At 32.3% G+C, this 27902-nt stretch overlaps 1 protein-coding gene across 1 annotated transcript; it reads left to right on the top strand.

Annotated features, from left to right (window-relative positions):
• Positions 1–315: 315 nt before the first annotated feature.
• LOC130446623 (uncharacterized) lies at positions 316–27902 on the top strand. The gene is made up of 9 exons (XM_056782990.1): positions 316–580; positions 11952–12257; positions 12705–12854; positions 15492–15755; positions 15814–16294; positions 18033–18222; positions 20333–20496; positions 25728–25902; positions 27472–27902. Exons 2-9 carry the CDS (start codon positions 11960–11962, stop codon positions 27550–27552), a joined length of 1803 nt encoding a protein of 600 aa, XP_056638968.1. The 5' UTR covers positions 316–580; positions 11952–11959; the 3' UTR covers positions 27553–27902.

Genomic DNA, 27902 nt, shown 5'->3' with positions numbered 1-27902 from the left:
GTAAATCGTCAATTTTAGTATAAAAATCGATCTGTTTCAGGTTTTTTTTTCACATAGTACATAACAGCGCTGAAATTGAATTTATTCCACACACATTGTATAATTTACAATATTTTATTGAACAAGTTATGATAGTATAAATTAATATGAAAAACATCACAATATTAAAATCTGTTTTTGTTCTATATGAATCGCAAAAATGATCATATTTTTGGTTTCGAATGATTTCTGAAAATGCTTTAAAAATCTTTCGTTAAGGGGTCACCTACGCCACTGGAACTTACCGAAAAGATAAGGTATGTATATCATTGAAATAAGTCAGGTAGGATCTGCTCATCAAGCCGGTACTTCAGTGGTTCCAGAACCGTTTTATGGTACCGTTACCAAGAGTTGCTTGACTTTAGAAGTACGTCATCGCTTAACACAATATTCAACAAAATTTCTAAGTGCGTGTATAGTGGTACCGTAGTACTCGATCTTCATTAGGTGATATGTGATGTTGATTAAAGTTGTACTTTTACTGTGTGTACTGATTTATTAACATTTTACTATTTCGGTTTAATAAAATTCTAAAATTGAGGTAAGAAATTCTAATAATGCGTAGTCAACATTTTCGTTTGCTTTTAATGGTTTTAAAGATAAAAAAATATGATAATGTGTAATAAATTCTAATAAAATTTTAATTGCAGTGTTTGCAATGAATATTTGATTCATCATTCTTTTTCAAAAAGTAGAAATGTTTGAATTTAAATATCACTTAGGTACATCGGTCTTCGTCATTAATAATCCGCCATGGAAGAACACATTAATCATCTTCATTCTAATTAATATGAAATTTCAAATGGAAACTATGAATTTCGTCTTTCAGCTTCTCGTCTAATGGGTCACTACCTCGAGGAAAGAGGGTCATTAACTTGAAATGTCATAAATTCAAATTCAACTGTCTTCATTTATAACAAAAACAAATATTGTTGAAGGACTTTGTATCAGATTTTAAACTACTGTTAACTAAAATCCAGTAGTTTTTCCGTGTATAATACACAATTTTTTCTATGACGTGAAAATGATGATTTTTTTGAATTTTGAAATTCGTAGCTATGTCAATTGAATTTTGAGATTTGATTAAAAAATTACCCAAGACTACTACCAATTCTTAGAAAAAAGATGAATATTAACTACCTCAAAATATTTCCTATACAATCGAATATAGTGTCTGTAAAAAATATTCTACCACAATTACCAAAATGAGGCTCAATCACGGTATATCTCAAGGGCATTTGAAGAAAATAAGTTCACTGGACAGTATTAAATGCTGATGTCATATAAAATTATATGATTTTATTTATTGATTTTCTTTTAAAACAAATTTTTTCGGTGAGGACTATGATTCCTGAAGCCAAATATCAACACACACACACGACTAAAAATTGTGAACTTAGTGGTTGTTTAGAAGGTATTTTCAATACTATAAAGTAAAAAAAATGTCCGATTCCGAGTTATCTTTGACTCCACCGGAATCAGAAGAAGAAAATTTACGAAACCGCGTATTCAAAATTCATGGAATGATAGATGAAAAAAATATACAGTAAATTTGCATACTAACAAAAGTCTTCAATAGTGTGGTAGAATAATTTAATGAATAAAAGTAATTTACGATCTAATGATATTGTAGGCATTTCAAAATATATCAAATTATTTACATTTTTGAAACAAAATGTATTTTACCAGTATAGAAATTAGTGATTTTTCAATGCTGCCGATAAAGTTTATTTAATGGTCAAGGTTGTTGTTGTTGTTGGGTTTCAGGAGCTTGTCGAATTTTTTAAATCGGCCAGGTAACGTTATTAACTGTGAAATTTGAGGAAACAAAGAATGATGTGAACAGGAGATTTTTAGTTAAAGAAAAATATGTTAAATGCTACCCAATATACATAAATCTTATGCATATCACAATGGAAAATGTATCGCTCAAGCTATGGGTGAAAACCAGGAATGCGCGCATCGAGAGCACAAATTATATAGGAGAGTGTATCTAGCGCAAATTCACAGGTACTTCATAAAGTTCCCCAAACGGTAACTAAGTTTTTTCAACTCATGTACAGTTCATTGCTATATATACATCATCTGCTACATTTCTAGTTGAATCTGGAGGAGACTTGATGACAGTTGGAAGTAATTAAAGGTCGCTGAAGTATATGTTGATGAATCGGTAGCACACAGGATAGAAATAGCTAATAAAGGGCTTAGAACGTGTGGTAATAATGATAAAATAACACCGGATTTGCGACCAAATGGGAGTTGTAATGGCAAGATGAAATATAATTTGATTACAGGAAAATTCGACCTTGAACGGAATGATTTGAAGAACGTGTCATTCATGCATTGCACATTTAATAATTGTAGTTTCATAAAAAATTACATTTTGCTAGCGTAGCTTACAAGGTCTATTTGGTGGGGAGCGCACGTACATCGAGCGCACAGGCACATTTAGAAAACATTTCGCGCATCTAGCGCACAGTATCAAAGATATCTTGCAACGAGCGCACAAGAAAATTAGATCTGCTGAAGTGAGTCCTGGAGATAGGCAAAGATACGAACTTTTGAATAATTATTATCATTAAGACAAAACGAAAAACCATCAGCTAAATCTAAGATTTTCCAAAATGAGCAAATGTTGAGAAAAATTGATAGGAAAAACTATTTTTTTAAAAATAAGTGCATTTTTGGTATTAGGTCCAAAATTAAAAATTATGTATTTTGAATTTTCGACAAAAAAGCCTTTTAAGTTAAGAATGGTCAGATTAGGTTAAGAGACTATTTCTATAATCGCATTGATGAGAAAGTACTAACTTTTTGTTAACTCTTTTATAATTTTTTTTCTTTTTTTCACGGTAATAAACATTTCAAGCTAAATACAGGCATTGGAGATACCGTCTTTATACCTGCAAATGTGCACTCGATGCACCTTCCTGTATAATCTGTGCGCTCGAACCGCCCTGCGCTAGATACACGCATTCGTCTATTGATGAGTGGAACTAATCGTGCATTGAACCAGAGTAGAAGCCTTTAAAAATCTTAAGAAGTGAAAAAAAAAATAGATAAAAGAACGAAACCCATAGGATAATTAGGAGATTATGATATAAATTGGAGGAAAACTAATTTACGGGCGATTTTCTTAGTTTCTAAGGGTGAAAAACGGTTTATCTCGATTTTAGGCAAAACTACAAGTCTCATAGAAAAATGTTAAATGACAAAATTGTAGGTGATAAAAAGATCTACACACTTTTTGCATATAACCTCAAAATTCATGTGAAAAATTTAAATAACAAAGTTTGTGGTTTTTATTCTTAACATTTATAGAAAATATTTTTTTTCATGAAATTTGTTGAAGACTTACCATTTTATTTCAAAAATTTCAACTTATGTTTATCAATGTAACATGGATTCTTACGATTTTTATGTAATTAGAGTGGAAAGTTTTCATAAATAAATAAAAATTGTACAAATGATTTGAAAAAAAAGATTTTTCGATTTTTTTGTCTTTTCTGGGAAAATTTACCATGATGATGGTGATATTTTTCACATAATCAGAAAGAAGAGACTTCAACAACAAAAATTAACAGACTTTTTAGAAAAAGCTGATACTTTGATGGGATTGTTTTCGATTGAAAATTAGGGTGCTTTTTCTATATTACGTTAAAATGATGTAAAAAAATAAATATTTCAAATCAAATTAGTTATAGTGTATTTGACACATAAAAAGGAAAGTTTTCACAAAATTTAATGAAAAAAAAAGTTTTTGTAGAAGATGAGAATAAAAAACCTCAGATCGCCTGTAAATTCTTTTTTCTTCCGTTTGTTTTCAATACTCTGCTCCTTTTCCAAAGGGTTTCATCCTACTATAATATTTTTGTTTCATTAATTATCGACCATGGTCTACATATAAAACTCAACAACTTATAAATAATTTAAATCATTTGATTATATAATGATAAAATAGTGTACATAAGAATTTGGAAAGTTAACTCAGAAATCATAGTTGCAGATAATTTCATCGCATCACAACGAAAACAATAAGTTTTTCTATCAAAAATAAGCATAATATAAATAATGACACCCACTAACATAACAGTAAAAAAATTTGATTAAAAACTTCTACATATATCAGTTCTAGTGAATAGAAAATAAAATGAGGAAAGTGATAACATGAAGGGTAGATTATATTTTTAAGTACGTGAAGTAATGATCTTGATAACGCAGATTAGGATGTATATTTTCCAACCAATTTCAAACCATTAAAATATTTTAATCACTTTGTATTTAGCAACCATGAGCGTACTTAAACTTCAATTCAATTTGATAGAGTTTAATGAGAAAAATAACCAATTATCGGGATTTCCTATTATTTACCTATTAACTTTCCTTTATGGCACGATTCTGATCAAGCAGATAAAATTATTTTATAGGTAATTAATTCCCAGTTTATATGTCATGAGAGAAACAACAGCTAATTGCGGGATTCAGAATCTTATTTAGAACATTTACTTTTATGACCATTAACCTAGTGCGATGCATGTGACTAATATAGAAAAAAAAGTGATAATTAAAAAAACTTTGATTGTTTTTCAATATATTCTCTCTTTATTTTTACATACTTTTCAAAACTTTTCAGACCACAACTTCTATGCTACTATGATTCATCTTTGATGTCAAAATTTTCGTACACCGCCTGTTTAATTTCATTTGTCCTATAAATTCTAAATTATTTAGACTGCAATGTAATTCTTAGCTACCCCACCAACGCGTGTTATAGTTATATAATACTGATTTTTCATAAACTAGTCACTAGCAATAATTTTATTAGAATTCGATGGAAATGGTTCAAATATATTGATAGAACTTCAACAGGAGTCTGTAACTAATTGCGGAAGATGTATTGTCTTCTTCTGGAATTTCCAGATTGCCTTGAGCTTTTGTTGGAGTTTGTAGTCGTTTTCCAATATTTAGAGATGTGCTGTTATCCTCCGAAAAACTATTTAGAGGCATACTACAGATTTTTTACTATCATAATTATTTTCTACAATGGAATTTAAATCTGGATATTCCGAGTTTTTTCCTCTAACAGAAGATATTTGATCTATCCTTGGAGTTGGGATTTTTTCTCTCATTTTGGGAAGTGGACGTACAGGATTTGGTTTTGCATAAAACTCATCCGGATCTTGCGAAATTGTATTAGATCCCTCATTAGTTAACATAGCTTTATCAATAATTGGTGATTTTTGAAACTGGTATAATTTTTCTGAATTCAATGTCATCACTAATCTATTTTTAAAATCATAGGAATGTGAGGATTTTTGGCCGTGAATAGTCCTCAATAATGAGTGAGAAATGCTTAATGTCAAAAAATTTTGCAGACAAAAGCTTGTAACAACTAAAAAACAAACATAAAAATAACTAAATAAAGATACAAATAAAATAAAATTTCAATATACAGTAGAAAACCACAATAATAGTGACATATTTGTGGAAAATTGGTTTTATCTTGAGATAATTATTTTTCTTGAGTATTTGCGGATCTTTTTCAACTTGTTTTATAAATTCTATGAGAATTTTTATTGCTGCTATTGGTTCCAATTGATAAGTTAACTCGGCCTTCAGTTTTGCAAACTAAAAATATTTGAACGAGACCAGTTCAGGGCTATATGGTGGGTATTCAATCTCTGGGAAGCCACATTCGTGTACAGAAGCTTTGAGGTGGTCTGGAGCATAGTCATGAAGCAAGCGCACATTTCAGATAATTTTGCCGCGTCTTAATTCTACCTGAAGTCTGTATCTTACAATGGTTAAGTTCGAATTTAATCTACAAAGTGTTTCTCTACTGAACTAATCTTCAATAACCATCACATTAGAATCGAGATTGTGATCGCTAAACTGTTGTGATTCGAAGGGCGAAAATCCGTCATTTGATGCTATGTAAAGGATGTTGTAGTCCAGTGGAAAGTGCTTCTAAAAGCGCTTTCTATCAAAATAAACTAACTGGAATGCTTTTTGCAGGGAAAATCTTTTTCTTTTCACAGTTTTCATATTGCGTTTCGACTCAGTTCAGGGAAATCCTTACCTTATTACGATACGAGAGTTTTGTCTATATTAGGAAACTCTTTTCTAAAGAAGAACGCATCTACTTTCCTAGGAAATCTTTCTTTCAAATGATTTTCTATTCGAAATTTTGAAAATCTTAGATTTCCCTACAACAAGCGTTCTATCTGATAATCATACTACAACTCACAATAAATTTCACCTTGCAAGTTGCAACTAAACTGTTGAGAATACACAAATTGGACCTCTTAACTATACTAATATTGTATTTTCGGTAAAATTGGTCTGAAAGAGATTCTTGGAAATAAAATGAAGCAAAATTTCTAACTATCATTAAATCTATAAATCTTTTGACTCCACTATGTATTTTTGTATACTTTTTTTATTGTTTTGTACAGCTTATGATTGAAAGAGACCGATAAAAGCCTGAAAACTTGTATTAAATCAGGTACATGTATGAAAATTCTAGAAAATATTTAGATCATTCTGTGATAACACTTAAAATGCCCTGATAAGTTTTGGATTAGTAAGTAGATTTTATTACTCTCTCGCCATAAAAATTGACTATAATATCAGTTAATTAGTGAGTAAGCTTTTCAGTAATCAATATGTTAAATAAATCGTAATTTTGATCGAATTTAGATAAAATTTCAAGGCACATTCAAACAGCAAGAGTTACTTATCACTAATATGGCATAGAAATTGCAAAATGTTCTAGTTTTGTAGTGACCCGTGTACCCAGCAATAATTTTTTTCTGTATTTGAAGCTTCTTTCTCTGTTAGAAGTGTCCTAGAGTTTTAACAATTTGTCAGTTTGTGAATAAGTGAGAACACAATGAAAAAAATTTGGGTTTTATCACGGTCGAAAATCGTCTGAACTATTTCGAAAAAAAGTTTTGAGTTGCATCGGTTATGTATAGTTGTAACTGTACAAATTTTTTAAAACTTAACACATCACTCAATAAGTCGTATGACTAACTAAGAAAACCAAAAATCGATTTTATTCATCAATGTAATAATCTCCTTCAAGAGTAATATATTCAATCCCACGCATTTTGCATTTTTTGAATCAGCGAATTACTAGTATTCATTGGGATCTGGACAATACGGTCGATAAGAAAGCAATTCGTTCAATTTAACCATCGACTTGTGAATTGGTGTATGTTCTTGGTGAAACAGTGGTTTCTTCTTCGACATAGGAGGCCCTTTCTCCTTGATTTTTGCATTCAAACGATTCAACAACTGTATGAACTATTCATCGAGTTGAAGGAAGTTAAAGTTTGTTAAAAAATCCATTGAAAAATTCATTTTTGATATCTTAAGATTGTACAGTTTGTCCCTGTAAGAGTTACGGATTGTTAACCATTGGACATCAGCCGTCTCTGGTTTTCAGATAGTAGTGTGGAATCGTAATCACCCATAAAAAATTAATAATGTTTGAATGTACAATTTTGAAAATATATTTAAATATGAGCTTCGATTCTGCAACTTTAAAGGCATATAACTCAGAAACGAGGGTTCGTATTATTTTCACGTTATTCAACTCACTCCCGAATTTTTTCGGAAAGATTTGTGGTCTTTCCATATTTTTTCTCAGCAGCAGCTGTTTCCGGTGGAATAAGCTCTAATTCACTTTCTTCGATCATTGTATGATTTTGTAAAATCCTTCACAACTATGTCTAATTAGAGCTGTCAGTGCTTGAAATTTGACATTTCATAGTCGACTTAATTTATTGTGAAATAATAGGTTGCACAGTTGCACGGTTCTTGTAACAGTACTTACTATCAACCAATCGAAAAGACCGTCCCAGAAACGGTTCACGTTACCTTAGTCGGTTGGAACACGTAATCTCTATTGCGCAGGATCGTCACCGTACCAAGGACGATTTTTTGATGGGTTGGAACGAATCTAATAACTCCAAACAACACATTATTTAATCAGGTTAGACATACAGTGTACTTCATCGATCTATCAACAGTTGAAATAAAGTAGCTTTGTGTTATAGCCATAGAAATAATAATTTTATCAGAATAATCGTTGAGTGGTTTATATCAGTTGATAAGAAACAAATATTGGTAAAAGTAGAAATGTAGGACATGTTTCTATAAGTAAAAACGAACTACTTATATCTGTAATTGTCATGTTCCTATGAGAAAGAATATTTTCGAAAAGTGTGTATGTAATTTCTATATTAGTAACAATGTCTGAACTAACTCAATTTTTTTACTTTAACTAGATAGATAAAGGTATACTGGAAACTAATTATTCGTTCAGTTGGTTATTTCATGGTTCTTGATACCATAATTTGTTTGCGTACATATGAAAAAAGCATTTCTCAAGGTGCCAATTTGATAACATACTGCTAATATGTATGTACGTGTTTCAACCGTCATTTATGCTGTATGCCCTAGTTTTTGTAAAAACGAATAATACCTACAGAAGTAAGGAAACGCTAATTGTGTATAATACGTAAAAAGCTGGGTATACGAGGTCTGGCTATTAAATATCGAGTTACGAAAAAGGGTTATATTATAAAAATTATTCTACATTCGAATGCTTTCCTTCAATATACTCAAAGCAGTTTTTATCTTCGGAAACAAAAAAAGTCACATGGTGCTAAATCTGGTGAGTACGGCGGGTTTTCGAGCACAGATAGCGCATTATGGGCAGGTGCAATGCCTGGTTTAAAATCCACGAGTTTTTCTTCCACAACTCGTGGCAGTGTTGCCAAAACTGACAAATAGTAAGTCTGGTTGACAGACTGGAACCCATTCAGTCATCAAGATACCGTTAATGTCGAAAAAAAACGATCAATATTGCCTTGAATTTTGATTTGATCTCTCGGCTCTCACTACAGCGCTTACACTACTCAAAACCACGCGCACGAGATAGAGAATTCTCCCCAACAATTCATAGTACTCAGTCTGAGTTTTTTTTCAATTTAACGAGAAATTTGAGATTGATACGTTGCTCCTGTTTTTCGTCGCACATGATGAGGAAAAAACACTTTCGTTTCAAACCGCTACTGCACAAGATATCTATATATCCAACGCACTACTCGTTTTTTACCGCGCCTGTCTAAGGCACCCTCTAGGCGCGCAGTCTCGTTATTCAATAGCCAGACTTCGTAGTTTAAATGTTCATGTAAAGCTTAAAATATTTTGACAAAGAAACTTTTTGGTATTTGTCGCTAGAACTACAGAAAAACAGCAATCTTGGTAGCATCTTCTTTGGGTGAAATTGATCCTTTTGTCTCCCAATTTTTGTACAATTATGGCAGTAAATTGTTCAACCATATTGGTAGTAACAGCTTCCAGAAGTCTTCTAAAGTATTTAGCCAAAAACCTAACAGCATCCATTATTTTTGGTTCTAAATTGTACAGTCGAAAATCACATATAAGCTCTGGGGTACTACAAGTAACTCCAGCATGAAAAGCCTCTAAAGGCTTCAGAACAAAGATCTTAAGCGTTTATGAACGCCTCGTAGAATGTGCTCAAATTCTATCACAAAAAGAGATCTTTTAGTACATACTGCCAGCCAAGAAGAAAAGTTTAAGTTATAGTGCTAAAATAGTAAATACTCATTGACCTATTAAGACAAATTGTATGTTACGTGGGGTTGAGAAAAAAGTATATGAAGATATATAGATTGATGTTGATTTTAGGGATGGAATAAATCTAGTTCACAATAAAAAGTACAGTTCTCATATTTTCATAAACTACAAAATTATTTGGCTACACTATTAACACTCGTAGGTAATTAAGTATTTCCTTTACAATTATTTCATTTCATTCACTCCATCCGACTATGTAATTGATTCGTAATTTTTCAAAATAAATTAATGAAAAGGTGTTTATTCAAGCTCCAACAAATTTCAAAACTCTATGAATTAGTTTGTGTTAAATTGCGTAGTAGCGTCAAATACAGAACATCTCGTGCCTGGAAGACTTGTATGTTCGAATTCATTATCTTGCACAAACTTTTCCACACTTATCGACTTTTTTTTTACCCTGCACGGACGTTTGTAGAGTTCTTTAGTAGTTTAATAATTGAGTACTTGAGTTTTAGTCATTTTTATAACAAGTTTGTAACGTAACTTAAAAAAGTTTCGATCGAGTCGATTGTTAAACTCGACGGACAACAAAATTGGTTTTCGTTAGAAATATAAGAGCTTATGAAAAATTCTCAAAACATTTCATGGAAAATTCTCGAAGATTTTCATCAATTCAAGAGAAATTCTCGAAGAAACTCCAAATTTTATTCTAAATTTTCGAATAAATTTAAAAGTTCACGGGGAAATTCTCGAGGACATTTAAAACTTCATATAGTTTTTCGAAGAAATGCAAGAGTTCTTTGGAAATTCTCGAAAAAATTCTCAAAAAAACTCAACAGTTCATGGGGAATTCTAGAAGAAATTCAACAGTTCATGGGAAATTTTAAAAAATATTCAATAGTGAAATTCAAGAATTCATGGGAAAATCTTGATGAAATACAAGAGCCCATAAGAAATTCTCAAAGAAATTCAACATGTCAATTCTCGTAGAAATTCAAAATTTTATTAGAAATTTTCGAATAAATTCAGAAGTTTGTGGAGAATAATCGAAGAAATACAAACTCCCGAAGAAATTTGAGAGTTCATGTAGTTTTTCAAGAAAATTTTAGAATTTGTGTAGTTTTTCGAGAAATTCAAGATTTCTTCAAAAACTCTCGGAAAAATTCATCAACGTACGAGATATTCTCAAGAAACCTCTAAAGTGTATGGCAAATTCTCGTATAAATTCAACAGTGTATGGAAAATTCTTCTAGAAATACAAAAGTTTATGGAAAAAACTTGAAAAATACAGGAGCTCATTAAAAACTCTCAAGAAAATTCAACATTTTATGGGAAATTCTCGTAGATATGCAAAATTTTGTTATAAATTCAAAAGTTTATTGGAAATTCCCAAATTAATTCAAAATTTCACGATGAAATTCTAGAAGAAACACAAAAGTTCATGGAAAATTCTCAAAATTCAAAAGTTCATGTAATGTTTTGAGGAAAATCTAGAGTTCTTTTGAAATTTTTGACGAAATTCATTAACGTATGAAAAATTCTCCATGAAACTTAACAAATCATGGGAAATTTTGAAGAAATTTGAAAGTTTATTGGAAATTCCCAAATAAATTCAAAATTTCCCGATGAAATTTTAGGAGAAATATAAGAGTTCATGCAAATAATTCATGTAGTTTTAAAAAATGAGGAATTCTTTGAAAATTCTCAAAGAAATTCAGCACTTCACGGAAATCAAAGAAATACAAGAGCTCATAAAAATTTTTCAAAGAATATCAACAGTTTATGGAAAATTCACGAAAAATTTCAAAAGTTTGTTGCAAATTCTCGAATAAATCCAAAAGTTCACTTTAAATTCTCGAAGAATTTAAAGAATTCTTGCAGTTTTTCGAAGAAATTCATCAACGTATGAGAAACTCAACAGGTCATGGGAAATTCAAAAGCAATTCCAGAATTCATCGGAAACTTTCCTAGAAATTCAAGAATTCATTTAACATATCGTCAATAAAAATTTATAGAGACTGCTAGGTTATATGTCAAGAAACTACTATGAACTATTTTTATTTTTTGCAATTATTATCATCATTATTAAATCACTTATTGCATTTAAAAAAAATTTATACAGTGGGGAATATTGAGTACGAATCCCTAAATCGATTTTTCCAAAGCCGGTTCTGGAAGTTACCTAACCTAACCAGCTATATAAACACTATAGTCAATAAAAGCCACAAGATATCTCTCGTGAGGTATGTAAAGTTCTTTATGACTCACCCTGTATATAATTCTTTTTTATATTATTGCAGAAGCTGAAATGGCCAGCAAGACTCTAATCTATCTAGTCATCCTCATTATAGTGAACCAATCCCTACAAGATATAAACAATAATGAAATCGACGTACAAGACTCAAATCCCTATGATGAGGTAGTATCAGATATCAAAAAGGAACAGAAGAAGCAGCATGTGGGTGATCTTATAAAAACTATCATGGATAATGGTGGAGCGGATCTTTTAAGTAGTGCTATGTCGCAACTTGGTAAAGATGGCGGAGGACAAATTCTACAAGGATTAACTTCTCTGCTCGCTGGACAGAAAAAAGATGGAAATTCAGGTAAATACAATAATCAACCGAATCTAGTGATTATTTCAATATACATCACAGTTATATCGTCACAACATGATCGGTCATTCTATGAAGAAGAATCACTAATGACGCGACAAATATTGTGTTACCTCTTCTCCAAAGAACGCGACTCCTACCATTGATATAAAAATATCTCATGGTTCAGCATTTGCAAAGAGAGGTAAAATCCTTTGATAGGTCTCGATCTTGTTGGATCTGTCAAACACCTTCCCCAGGCCTAATTACAGTCAGATGCAGACAAATTACTTTTCTAAACACTCCACCCAATCAAAATTTATGGTTAATTTCACAAATCACCCTGTAAATTGATAAAGAAGAGGTGTTGATACCTTTAAGTAGCTTCATGATATCCTCTATATATGGTTAAAGTGATGTTCCTCATAATTCATCATATATTTATCATTTTTTTCATAGATTCGGATAGTCCAGATATTTTTCAAAGTCTTCAAGGTCTCGGAAGTATTGCCACCCTAATGGGTAGTCTTCAAGGAAAAAAGTCACAAAATGGCAAGGATAATACGGCGGCTTTATTGAAAGGAATAGGAGCCATCAGCAATATGTTAAGTGAGTAGATCCTCCTTTCTCCCACTAATATTTAGAAGGTCACCAAGTGAATGATTTTCATTTGTTAAATGTATAGTGGAATAAGAAAATAGTAATTCAATGCCATGAATCCAATTCATAATTTCTTGACAGAAAAATTTATGATACAGGTTGAATACATGATGTAATGAATTCTGTTTGTTCTGAGAAGTAATATTTCATTTAGTCAATTTGTGAATTCACATTTCTAAGCTCACTACAAAAATGCTTCCACCCTGAAGTTGTCTAATAATCTGATAATTGTACTACAAGTCTTGTTTTTGCGAAGTAACTTCACTTCTATCCATACAAGATGATTGTACGTTAGCAATCACTAACTAGAAATATTGACAAAAATTTATACATCCATCTGAAATCTATGAGGAAATATCGAAAAATTCTTAGCCTACTATGGAACCAAACAAAATTTCAATGTCAAAATATTTTATTATTCAACATATTCTCCTCTTAATTGGATACATTTATTACAGCGAACCTGCAACGTCTCAAAACCTTTAAAAAAAAATGTTTCTTCTTGCTCTGCAAACAAGACCTCCACAGCTTATATTAGCTCCTCGTTGGAAGAAAATTCACGACCTTTTAAACTTTTTTTCACTTGAGAAAAGAGATGATAGTCCGACGGAGCCCAATCTGGTGAATAAGGGATTGTTCTAGTAATTCAAACCCTAAATTACGAATTTTTTCCATTACTGCATGAGATTTGTGTCCAGGGGCGTTGTTCTGCAAAAACAACACCTTTGGAGATAGCATTCCGCGTCTTTTCTCTTTAATTTTTTCTCTTATCCAATAAATCAATCATAGTCACTCCATGGCAATCTCATAAAACTGAAGCAAGAGCTTTTCCATCAAATTTTTGGACACGAAACTTCTTAGGTCTTGGAGAACCAGAGTGTCGCCATTCCATCGATTGTTGCTTTGTTGTTTTATTGTATCAATCGAAATTCCTAAGCTGGGCGGGCGGTCCTTCGATCATTCCGCGTCTTCTAATCCATCTATTGGAAAAAACCTCATTTAAATTGTTCCTAGTTGTACGTGCAAAATGCGGTGGAGCTTCGTCTTGTTGGTAGTAAATAGATTCATCTATTTGGATGATCAACATCTGGAAAAAATCTAGATAAACCTCATCATTAACTATGCCCTCAAAAAATAAGGGCTAATAATTTTATTGTCAATGATACTAGCCCAAAAGTTCACTTTTTAAGGATATTGAGTGTGAGCCTCGCACATCCAGTGAGGATTCTTCATTTAACACCTTAGCCAACTGAACTTTGTAAAGGTGGTAATTTTCTTTATGCAAAACTATCAAAATAGATTATATATCATTTTCGGTGGTACTCAGCGCACTCCTTTTCGAGATATCACCCTTATGAGATAATGATTAAAATTGAGTTCTTGTTTTGTGCTTATGAACTTTTATTAATGCTAGAAACCCAATTTATGTCACCATCTTATAAGGGTGGTATCTCGGAATTAGCTGGGCTAAGGAAATGTTGTTACAGGAAAGACCCACCGTATATGTCACTATAGTTGCACTTCTACTAATGGCACTGTATATAATGATGGAAACCTTTTCCATTCGCAATATGCATATCTCAGGATCGTCTTATTGATGAAAATATAAAATTTGCAATAATATGATCCCAAGAGTAAATTTACTCCATTTCCAAGGATATGAACCGTCACCAATGTGAACTTAATATCAACCAGTATAATTTGAATGTTTGGGTTTTTATAAAAACGGCGGATATCTACTTGTCTATTTCAAGTCTTCAAAAAATCAAAAAAAGTGTTAAATGTTTTACATTCATTTATATTTCGATATATTATAATATACGGGATCTGGCTATTAAATATCGAAACTGCAAGCCTAGAGGGCGCCCTAGATGGGTGGGCGTTTCTTCATCTCCTGTGTGTATTTTTAATTGGTGTAAGCGCTTTGGTGAAGGCCGAAAGAACACTGAAGATGACCAGCACGGAAACAGTCACAAAATCAACCAAATTGTGCGTGCAGATCGTCGAATGAGCATCCGGATGATTGCCGAGGCTATAAACGACGATAAAGATACTGTTAAAAAAATAATTACATATGACAAAAGCCTGTGCGAAGATGGTGCCACAAAATTTGACTCCTGACCAAAAGCTCTTGCGTTAACGAGTTTGCTCAGATTTCCTTGAAAGGCTAAAAAAGTAAGAAAAAGATCTGCATTGAAAGGGATCTGATTTGAGTCGATAAAAGCGGCAATGCAAAAAACGGCAGAGCTCCTGAAGGACCTTACCAAAGAAGACTTCCAGCACTGCTTCGATCAATGAAAAAAACGTATGTAAAGGTATGTGGTGAGGGAAAGGGAGTATTTGAATGTAGAATAATTTTTATAACAAATCCCTTTTTCGTAACCAGTCTCGTTATTTTATAGCCAGACCTATCCCATAATTATCTCGTTTTATTTCTTTCTTTCTTCAGACACTATGTTTTAAATATGAAATTCTATTTTTTAATCCGAATATTTTTCCAAGAAAAAATTTAACTAGAATCAAAAATCAAATTCAATCATTATTTGGACACACTCAATTCAATATTATGATCTTTTCTGAGTTCAGATAAAGGAAATCAAGATACAGGGAAGGATGACGGAGCAGCGGCTCTTTTGCAAGGCTTGGGATCTCTCTTTGGTCAAAGTAATGATCTAGGTCAAGGTGCTGGGACAGCAGCAGCACTATTGCAAGGTGTAGGGTCTCTCTTAAATCAAGCTGGACAAGAGAATAAAAGAGATAAATCACCAGAGATGGATGTTCTTGGATCGGTTTTGAATTACTTTAGCGAAGAAGATGATAAAAAAGGAACCAAAGATATTACCGTAGATTGTAGGTAATAGAAAGATATAATTTTCATATAATTAACGTATCATGTTATCTTTTTCAGCCACTAAAGAAACTACAAAACCGGAATCTAGAGCAGATTCAGATGTGAATATTGACGATATCATGTCTCTAGCAAGCAATTTATTGGGGAAAACTGCTCAAACGGAAGGAAAACAAAATGATTTGAATTTTTTGACTTTTCTTCCCTCAATATTACAAACTATTAATGCGTTTGTAGGACCTGAAGCTGAAAGTAGAGCTAAGAGTCATGAACGACATTCCTCATTAATGCCTCCAGTTTTGGAGAAAATTCATGTGATGTTTGATCATTTTATACATTCGGAAATTGGACAGAACTTTATCTCCTCTTTGGGAGCAGAAAAGTCTTTTAGAGTATTTTTGGACGATAAGGGGAGATTTAGTTTTAAGAAATTTGGAGAGATGATGGAAAATCACTCCTACAGAAGACAATGGATTCAGGTTGTTACTGATAGAATAGCAGAATTTTTGCAATATGCATCAGAACCACGAGTTTATAAATCGTAAGTAATATTCATATCCAAAATATACTAAGTAATATTAAAACTATTACTTCCAGATGTAATAGTTTATCGGTTTTTGTCTATCTTTGAGTTACAAACACATTTTGATTTTCAATTCTTCTCCCGAATAACTAAATTTGAAATTTCTGGAGCACGATATTTCCAACTACCACCACACCAACGTTCACTATACACTAACAGACGCGCATTTCAATAAATTCAAGTGTTTAGACTTTATAAAATATAAAAACCTTACTTCAACGACTGTCTTATATAGTTTTGCAAGTTTGCTAGTTGTAATAGACCTAACAAAATAATTTGACTTCTAAAGTTATACCTCTATTTGCCATTTCGATGGGGAATTGAGAAGCTGGTTTATCCTGTGTAGACGTACTTAGCAAAGTACGTCTACCACTCAAACTCTTTATACTCACTCAGAAGCATCTTCATTCTATTGAAATCCTCTTTGTGTGGAGATTTTAATATTATTAGAAGTAGCATTCTCTCCGGTTCTGCTTGTTTTTTCTCTTCCTCTATCCTTATTTTTTCATATTGTTCTGGCTTCCGTCGATTAATTTTTGGAGCTCCCACTTTTATTTTTCGTTTTTTTGTCTTCTATAGGAGTGAGACTTTTTCCCTTGCTATTTTTCCATTTTTTCCGTCTTTTCTAAGAGTTTTTTCATATTGGCATCCATCCCTTGGATTTTTTCTAGCACGTTATGAATTCTGAAGCTTAGAATCAATTTTCGTTATTTTCTTATTCCATTTTTTTTCTTCCTCATGTTTTCGTATTGGTCCTTCAAGTTTCTCATCATTTTATCGGCCGGCGCTCTTTTCCCTATTTCTAGAGTTTTTCTAAAAATTAATACAGTTTGTTATGTAGTGTTTATATTAGACGTTTTTTTGTCCTAGAGGTAAGGTAGAAGCTGAGAGTTCGTGCACCTCACTAAACCATCCTCCCCTTCTAAAAACGTCCTTGGGAGTGACTGTGTACTGGTAGGACAGAGACTGCCATTTCTTCAACACCTACTTTGTTTGTACTTACCCTTTTATCTCTCTATCTTCCTTTTCCTTCTTCTTCATTATTGACATCATGAACTCTGTTACGTTTTGTCAATTAATTTTGGAGCTTATCATGAATTCAATTAACTCGTTCTCGGCAATGTTCTGTTAAGCTTTTTTTCTATTTCTCTTTTTTCTTGATTTCATCTCGCACATTCATACAAGACATGAGCTGGGTCGTCCCTTTGTTCGCAGATATCGTCACTGTTTTTTTTTTAATTTTTCTAGTAAAGGTACCGAACTATTCATGTCCTGTGAGAATCTGCGTGACAAAATAGTAAGTTGTTCGGTGTTTTCGTCCATTGGTTTGTTCATTCCATCGTTCCTGCCATCTTCTAATGGTTCTCTGCCTTACCATCCAGCCAATCTGTTTCTTATTTTGTATAGGAGGTTTATCTTGGACCTAGATTCAAATCCCATCGAACAAGTGTGAAAAGGGTAGGAAACTGTCCAGTTTTTACCACCTTCAAAGAATGTGTAGTACCTTCAAAGTTAATCCACTAAGTAATAGTTGCTTACAACGAGGTGCATTAAGCGGATCTCTACCTGTGTGCTTGTTGATATAATTTTTCATTCTATTCTTGATCTATCACAATAATACAAAATCAAAGTTGGCAGATTATTTCTTTTCTTATTGAGTATCTGTATAAAAGCTAATGAACATTTACGCTTTCAGTTACATTTCCGGAGCTCATTTCTTTTTCAATAGCTATATAAAAAGTCAGGGCTTTCCCAAATCTGCTCTATTTGATCCATCCAGACCAGTCGAGACGATCTCAGAGTTTGTCAACCACGTATCCAAAAAATATTTTGAAATCAAAATAAATTCAAAGGAGTACGTTAAACCAGCTGTTGAATATATTCAAGTAAGTATTAAATCTAATATGATTTAACTTGAATCGGTTATTAAATTAATTTATTCACACAACAAATTAATTCACAATGAAACGTTCATCCTTAAACTGGCAAGATTTAACCAATGACTTTCTTTCTTGTTTTCATGATTTTCTATTTGAACCTTAAGTAAGATGTTAGATGTTTTTTTTTTTTAATTTTTAAACTATATGTTTCATATATGACACCTTGCCTGTTTAGAGGGTACTGAAATGTATAGTTATTTAGCTAAAAATTTCTAGAATTTAGTTGAAATCACATCAGATTTTTTGTGTAAATAAACAAGGCCAATGGCCATTCAATCATATCAGTAAGGTGAAAGCAATAAATTAGACAATAACGCTCAGAATAATTTTATTAAAAATAACAATTTTTATATGTAATAATACACAAAATAATAATCAAACTATATATAAAAACCAAAGATTCACCGTAGTAAATAATATTAAGAATCGGCATCAAAAAAACAACTTATTTTATTACCTTTCTTTTATGAAAAAATGGTTGTGAAAAATGAGGAAACCCAATGGCCAAATCAGTAAATTAAGTTAATTAGTAGAAATAATTTGTCTTGATATGAAAAAGACAAAATAATTATACATAAACAATTAAATAACAATTTAGTATCGTCAAAAACATATTAATTTAATTTAAAAAATTATTTCAACTTTTACCGTAAACGGGCAAGCTATAAAATATGATACCTTCACAAAATGTATTTTCTAAAACAGAAAATCAGTTATCAGGATTTTTCCTTTGCATAATTGCATTCATTATAGTATTATGAAGCTAAGACAATTTACCGCATTACAAAAAACACTATATTGTTTATATAATAACAAAAAACAACTTACCTTTTTAGGATGAGATGCCATTTCACTAATAAGTTGTGAGCTATTGAAGAGCTCTATCAAGCTAGCAGCCAAATATTCGGAAAAATTAAGAAAAAATATATGAATCGAAAGGATTTTCAATGCTCGTTCTGAAAATCCAAACCCCGAATATTCTCAATAATTCGATAAAAAGATATTAATTAAAACCGTGGCTGCAGATTCAGATTACCGCTTCCACCGACTCAAATCGGATCTCTTTCAAAGCAGATCTTTTTCTAACATTCCAAGAAAATCTAAGCAGATCCGTTGACACGTAAGCTTTTGGTCAGGAGTCACATTATTGGCACAGATTTTGTCATGCGTAATTCCTCGTGTAAAATTTTTCTGTTTCTTTATTGGCGTTTACAGTCTCGGCAATCATCCGGATGCTCATTCGACGATTTGCACACACAATTTAGTTGATTTTGGCCGCTGTTTCCAGAGTTGAATCAGTCACAGGGCGACCTGGGCGCTGGTCATCTTCAGTGCTTTCTCGGCCCTCACTTAAGCGCTTACACCACTCAAAAACACGCGCAAGAGTTAGAGAATTGTCCCCATAGGCCTCTTGCAGCAATTTATAGCACCCAGTTGGTGTTTTTCCCAATTTAACGAGAAATTTGAGATTGATACGTTTTTCGTCACACGTCGTTTACGATACGAGAAAAAAACACGTCTAGGCCTTCTAGGCCTTCTAGGCGCTCAGTCTCGTTATTTAAAAGACAGACCTCGTATTAAAAAAAAAAACAAATGAGCGACTATTTATTTTTAATAAAATGTTAACGTCTAGCTTAGCAGCTTCTATGCATTGTTTTAGTTCATAATTAATCAATTTAAGATTTTTAAGCATTAAAACATCTGGAATAAAAATCAATAAATTTCAATTTCAATATAACTAGCTTAGTAGATGCGAGAACCTCCTTAAGTAGATTTTTTATTGAATATAGAAATGTTGTTTGAGACATTCTTAACTTTTATAAAAATACTTATAATTTCTACAGAAAATAACTTTACAGACAAATCAATACTTTAACAATGAATGAACTTTATTTATTTAATTCGTGTTCTGGAATCCGCTGACTATGTGAATATTATTTATTGCTGTTTGGAATCCGCTGATCATGTGGCAATGTCGGGGATCTTTCAAATATCACTGTTAATATCAAAAGTATGTCATTAGTTGTCGAATTGTAATATAACTTCTTATTTTCAGGATCTTATCAAGTTAGCTGACCAAAGAGGGACACTGAAAAGTTTCAGTAATTCTATTGAACTCTCCAATAAGCTAACTGATACAATAAATTTGGAAATAATTGAGCCCTTGGCTAGAGTTAACCGAGCATTTAGATACATTAAATCTTATCCCAAATGTGAACGGTAAGTTAAAATAAATTCTACGAGTAATTCATTGTTTTTCTACTATTAAATATACAACTGATTGTGAAGAATCTAGAAATGTTAACACGAAATGCTCTAATTCAATTGATACGCAAACCATCGCGATTTTTCACTCATTATAATTAGAAACATAATTTTTTATTATTATTTCCGTATTATTATGAAGTTACATTAAAATAACGAATTTTTGAGCTAATGCATTGTCTTGATGAACTAACACTTTCTTCTAAGCCAAATGCGGATTTTTTCGCTCCAACGTTGCAATAAGTTCGCATAATGCTCGCCGTTCATAGTTTTTCCCTTTTCAAGATAGTTAATGAAAATTATCCCATGCGCGTCACAATAAATCCACGCCATTATCTTTCCTGAAGATGGATCGGAACCATCTTTGCAGATGGTTCTCTCTTTTCAATCCATTGTTACTTTGTGATGTGAAGTAATGGACTTACGTTTCATCTATGGTTATAAAATGGCGCAAAAATATTGTCAAACTCTTGATGGACACATCTTCACGATGTTGTTTTCCATTGTGAGCAAACGCGGCATCCATCTTGTTCAAATTTTCAGTTAGTAATTGATGTACCGCACTTTTCGAAATGCCTATTATGTCTGATACCTCGTGCATTTTCAGTCAACGATTATTCTTGACAGATTTTTTTATTTTCTTCAACATATCTAGAGTCGTCACCTCATTTGGTCGATCATTGCGATGCTGGTCTTAGCGGCCTCATTTAACCTCTACTACTTAATATTTGACTGTTGATAACGAAGGAGTAGTCTCACCCAGAAGCAGGAACTGTACAGATTGTGTACTTTCTAATACAGTGGTATTTTTCAAGTAATTACCGCCATCTCTAAGTTAGGTCCGGTATCCTTGTATTGGGAATAATATTCGAAAGACCCGACCATTTTTCAAAGAATGAACTATTGAATTTATTTTAAAATACAGAATCTCTTTTCATATTGAATTATCCAATAACACTAAATTTGAAATAAAATGAGGTTAAGTAACAGAATTCTCGTAAAATAATCATGTAGAAAAGTATGAATTAGTTCAAATACATTTCTGACATACGATATATTCGTTTTGAAATATAAACTCACATTTAAACATAATTTCCAAACTGTACATTGACATATACTATGAAATTTCAGTTATTTGGTTTGTACATCTATGTGATTTGAGTATTTACATTTCAACAGAAATACCAAACCTCTGGTTTATACTAAAATTTCAAAGTGAATGTCAATATAAATAAACATAAATTTTCCTTTAATTTTAATAATTGGCTACGCGTTCAGTTTCACGGTAGATCGAATAACTTTTTTCATGAATTACTTTTTTTTATCGAAATTGTTTTTTGATAATAGTTTCAAATAAATACGAGGTCTGGCTATTAAATAACGAAACGAGACCCTAGAGGACACCCTAGACGGATGGGATATAGTATTTGTGCAGTAGCTGTTTGAAATGAACGTGTTTTTTTCTCGTGCCAAAAACCATGTGTGACGGAAATCAAGAGCAACGTATCAATCTCAAAGTTCACGTTAAATTGAAAACAACTCCGACTGAGTGCTATAAATTGTTGCTAGAGGTATATGGGGACAATTCTCTAACCCGTGCACATAGTTTTGAGTGGCTGAAGAGCTTTAGTGAAGCCCGGGAGAGCACTGAAGATCACCAGCGTCCTGGTCGCCCTGTGACTCTTTCAACTACGGAAACGGTGACCAAAACCAACAAAATTGTGCGTGCAGATCGTCGAATGAGCATCCGGATGATTGCCGAGGCTGTAAACGCCGATAAAGAAAAAGTTACACGTGGAATTACAAATTACAAAGCTTTTGCGTCTATGCGACTGCTCAGATTTCCTTGAAAGTTCAGAAAAAATCGGAAGCGATAAAGCAAAAAACGGCAGAGCTCCTGAAGGCGTTCACCAAAGAAGACTTTCAGATCAAATGAAAAAACGTATGGAAAAGTGTGTGGCAATTTCGAATTTATCCTCATCGAAAGTTTCCATTTTTTTGCATTCAGTTTATTTTAATGATCTCCTTTATCACATTTTAATTGAACTGTAAATTCATACATTTCTTTGGCCACAGTATAGTTTTAACCCCTCGATTTGGCTTAATTTTTTTTTGTTTGAAAAGATTTTCAGTTTCTCCTAGAAAACAACAATTATATGCGTCCATACACGGTTTTTACTATTTTTAAGATCGTTGGGCTCTAGGTACAATTTTTGGTAACTTCGAAGGCAATTAATTGGTTTTTGAAGGCACAATAAAATAAATCTGAAATCATGTTACTGATTCTTTCTATAGCTTGTCGTTTGAACTTTGGTGGTTAAAGTACGCATAAGTGTTGCTATTCACATTTTTTCAAAATTTTCCTTCATCAAGCTTAGTGTCAATATCATTAGCTGGATTTGAGGAGTTAAAATTTCATGTTTTGCTAAATTTTGATCTATTATACATGTTTTAAAACCTACCTTGCACATTTACATAATTGTATATAGTTCAGCTTTAGTTGCTTTTAACTTTTCACTTCTTTCAGTAAGACGTTTCCTCATTGGATCTTTTTTCTATGAACAAACATTTTAACATTTAAAAGTGAATATGAAAATTAAAATAAAATGCTCGTGTAGTAGTACCATTCAGCTATAAATCGAACTCTATTTTTATCGAAAACTAATTCATACATATCTTGTTGTCAAGTAAATCAATACCAAATATTTTCACCAATTATTGTCTACAAATTCCACTAAATTAAACTGACAATCTTAACTATTACAAAATATATTAAATAACTACTACAAGCAGAAAATAAGAAACAATTAACTAAAACGAAACGAAATTAAAATATTCTGTTGAGTTGAAGAATCCAAGTGAATGATTGGAATTGAAGTGACTAAAATAGGTAGTAAACTCGATTTTCAATACCTATATGCATGAACAGTCGAAGAAACATTATCATTGTATCTTTCTTGCCTTTTTTTTGAGTAAAATATTTTCAAAGTTCACGACTTTGGTCACTAGAGCACTAATCCTAATAATCAACTGAACAAAATATTGAAAATATAAAAATGTCCAATGCTCACTACAAGTTGCTCACTTGAGTTCTAGCTGTTCTGGTCTATAACAAGAACGGTTAGAGCAAGGACTTTAACCTTCTGAAGCTAACAAGTCATCTCAGATACAGACAGTTTACAATTTTTCCGAAAATCTACGATTTTGCCAAGCTATAGCCCAACGGCATCCAGTACCTTCCTACCCCAAACATCTCTCTTCGGTATCGAATTGTGGGCTGTAAGTGTCAAAAGTGTTAGTGGTTTTGAGTTAATGAAGTAAGTATCCTTTCGTTTAACACGTGCTCGGTTCTACAGACTGACGTTAGTTTCAGTATAGTTTTATAATACTGAAAATGAAATAAATCAAAAATTTGTATATTAACTAATCGAGTAATTTATTCAGAATTGTTTGAAAAAAAAAATAGCTTCAGAAAGTTACGAAGATGAACAGAATGGGATGAAGCTGAATCAGATGGAATTGGAGAAGGTTATGACAGCGACAGCAATCTTAGAAAAGATAATGTCGTCGAAAATCAAGATGAGAATTCTGACACAAGACAAGATATATTTGATACGGAAATAGATGCATTCGAATCTAGAAGACATAGGGAGGCTTTCTCCTTATCAAAAGATAGCACCAAATGGAAGAAACATTAAGGTAAATCTTCAAACATCAACATTATAACTCAGCTGCCGGGAGTGGAAGGAGAAGGTAAACAGAAGACAGTAGCAGATGAAATATGGTCTTTTTTTATCACAGGAAAATATAGTAGCACGCACAGCAATCTCAGAATCGAACAAAATAGTAAGACCAACGGACAAAGATGAAATAAAAGCTCTGCTCGGATTGCTTTATATTGCTGGTAAAATGAAAAGCAATTATCACAATATTCTGAATCTTTTTCGAACTGATGGCATGAGATTCGAAATATTAAGGGTGATAATGTTATTAGAAAGATTCAAATTATAGCTTCAAAATAATACAACAATAAAACAACAAGGCGATAACGATAGAAATATGATAAACTGACAGCTTTGGGTTCATATACCATATAAACCCAATAAGTACGAGATTAAAGATTATTCCCTGGTCGATGCAAAAATGGAGATATATGTCGGAAGACAAACCAGCAGGTCCAAATTGTCTTGACACATCGAATATATCTTTAGTTCCCCGAAGGAGAATAAACCACAAATTCCAGGAAAGATAAAGTTGGAAAGGCCTGAGAAAAATTCTATTTCGCTTTTTAAGAGACATGTATTGTAGTGTCGTTCTTTCTACGATCTATAGAGATGATATCATAGACAAAGCAACTGATAAACCTGATATGATCATTGATTATAATTCAACTGAAGCGTATACACAGTAGATACATTTTGCGCAGCATACAACTCCGCGCACTAAATATAGCAACCATCAACTCATATGTGATAGATAAGACAAATGTACAGTCAAAATAACCCAGAAGAATGATCTTAAAAAACCTGGCCAACTAGTTGCTTGAACGACACGCTTTTATTCCAAAAAAATTCTAAAAATAATGTTTATGAGAAAATGAGGCTTCACCAGATTCTCTATGATTGAAACACGTTCCGCCAGCATGCAAAGAATGTAAGACTAATTTCAACAGTAAAATTTCAAGTCATTAGTTAGGATTGTTATAGTTTGTGCTTCTATAATGAAAAATTGTCGTTAAGGGAATTCTAATTTTAGTTTCTAGTACAATAATATTAAATTTTCGTTTTCATTTAAGCTCATTACTTCAATATTCTAGAGTTTTGTTTAATTCCATTTAATATAATTATTTATGATGAATAAAGAAAATGATAATGACTAAGAATGCTTTATTTTCCCGAATTCTACTATGAATGATACATTATAAACACTTGGCCTTCCAACTATATGCCATTTTTATCTGTCGGTCTCGGAGACTGTTATTAAACAATCTCGGGTCATATTCAATGTATATTCGAAGGTCAAGAATAGGTTTATAATAATAAATCAACTTACTTCATGATCATTATTCCAAGGAAGTAGCTACGCGTATTATATTTTCATAATTTGCAAGTATCTCATCACTTTTCATGAAAAAAGTTTTGATAATAGTTTATTCTGTTTCTTTATTATAATCCCAATATTTTTAGGTATGTATTATGTTTAGTGAATGAAGAAAGCCAGAATGAATTTGAAAGTTTACCTGGCCTGAAAAAACTGTTATATAAAAGTTCCAGTTTGTTGGCAGGATGGTTTTTGAGTGCCCAAACGGGAACACCCTTTTGGACTTTATATACTGACATAACAGAAAACACAAATTGCAAGGTGAGTACCAAGGACTAGAGAACTTTTTTTCACTTGTGTACCTCTGAAATATAAATGGAAACAATGCAGATGTTTTGTCTGTTTCGATATCTCACCAATCTAATCACTTAATTGAAGTACTTTTAAAAAACTGCTCTTAAATCAAATTTGATTTTACTCACAGATGAAATAAATCGTCGCTGTTGAAAATAACTTCGAATATTTTGACTCAATTCACACCGCATTCATACCTATAAGATTTTACATCTTAGATCTTCCATCAAAAACAAATCCTGAGATGCTAAATTCAGTGAAACCACCCTCCGATTAATTACCTAAGAAATCGGTTATTAAGGGTGTTGGAAACGATTGGCGATTATATCAGGGTACTTAGGCTTCAAGATATGGCAATACTGGCGTGACTATGTCAAATCTTACATTGCCGTCATAAAGTTTGACGTTTTTAATGATGAATGTACAGAAAACATGATGTGCTATTTGAGCTGTTTACAGATACATTCATCTTGGTGATGAAACATCCATTAGGATACACGTAGTGAGAAACATTATGACTTTAACCAACAGCAGTGTATCGAGAAACTCTCTTTGACTTTAGCACCACCTCGAGCAAAGATGTTTAGCAGGTTTTCACAATTCAAACGTGATCGCACTTCGCTACAGTATGAATTTCTTGAAGGTCGTCCAAAGTTGGCTTTTGTATGAGAAAACATCGATGTTGTACGTGAACTGATACTGCAAGATCGCCATGTGACATACCGTGAGATTGAGGCATACTTGGGCATTAATTCCATTCGCATACATTCAATATTGCATGATCATTCGGCAGTGGAATAGATTTGTTCGCATTGAATACCGCGGAATTTGACAATCATTCAAAAAAAAGCTCGTGTCGATTGGGACAAAAAAAACTGAAAAAAAATTCAATCTCGGTGCCAAAGTGTATTGGAAAATATTTTGGAAAACTGTAAAGCATTATTCAAACATAAATATTTGTTTTAATTTGTCACATAATTTAAGTAGCAACCCTCGTATTTGAGAGAGAGACACAGATCAACAGTTCCCTTCAATTATTCGAGTTATGTTTTTGAGTGCAAATTTAGTGGAAAAAAATGGTTTTCCAATACGATCCCCATAAATTTCTTGTCAGATGTATGTGTTTCGTGGAATGCTTTAGAACCTTCGTAAGCTCGGTGAAGGAAATTGTTTCATTATAATCTACCACTGGACAGTTTTCTTTAGCCTACTCTGTATTAACTTCACTTAACTAATTTTCTTTTTTCATTTGAATAAATCCATTCCAATCTAGGTTTATTTTCAAGTTAATTAGTTGTTGGAGTCTACATAAACTGTTTTTTCTTTGTAGTTTCATGAGTATTTTCTTTATTGATTTGCTAACAGAAAGAAATAATCAATATTTTGTGTTCTAAAACACGAAACTACGAATTTTCATTCTCAATCGCGTATTATACTATCTAAAGATTCATTAATTAACTTCAATTTCGTAAATTTATTTTATTAAATATTATTTTATATATTATATTAACCATGTATTCAATTTATGAATTCTAGCGATTATACACTGAAGAATGCGAAGGATTCCTTGCTGAAGAATTGAAAGTAACGACGGAATACGTTCATAGCGAATTATAAATAGAATATTTGCCTTATACAATATCAATAATTTTAAAATGAAGATTCTCCTAATTTTTTAAGGAAGTATCCATCGAAATCTTATTTGCTCGATAGATATGCAGCATCGGATGGTTCTACATCGAAACATGTGTCATATAAATGGAGCAGAACAATATTTATTTTGTCAATATTATAAATAAAACAAAATTGAATTCGATGCTTTTTATTTAAATCCAATCTCAACAACTTAACATTTCTTAGTGGCACTGGTGGCCCTCCTTTAGATAGACAACTCGATTTTACGATTCAGCGCCATCTCTGGGCTCATTAGCAATCCTATACGTACATGGAAACAACAGCTTCCTTTC

This window comes from Diorhabda sublineata, chromosome 7 (genome assembly GCF_026230105.1).
Source record: "Diorhabda sublineata isolate icDioSubl1.1 chromosome 7, icDioSubl1.1, whole genome shotgun sequence".
NCBI classification, from domain to species: Eukaryota; Metazoa; Arthropoda; class Insecta; order Coleoptera; family Chrysomelidae; genus Diorhabda; species Diorhabda sublineata.
The sequence above is the reverse complement of the archived record's forward strand: the minus strand, read 5'-3'. Positions and strand labels throughout refer to the sequence as shown.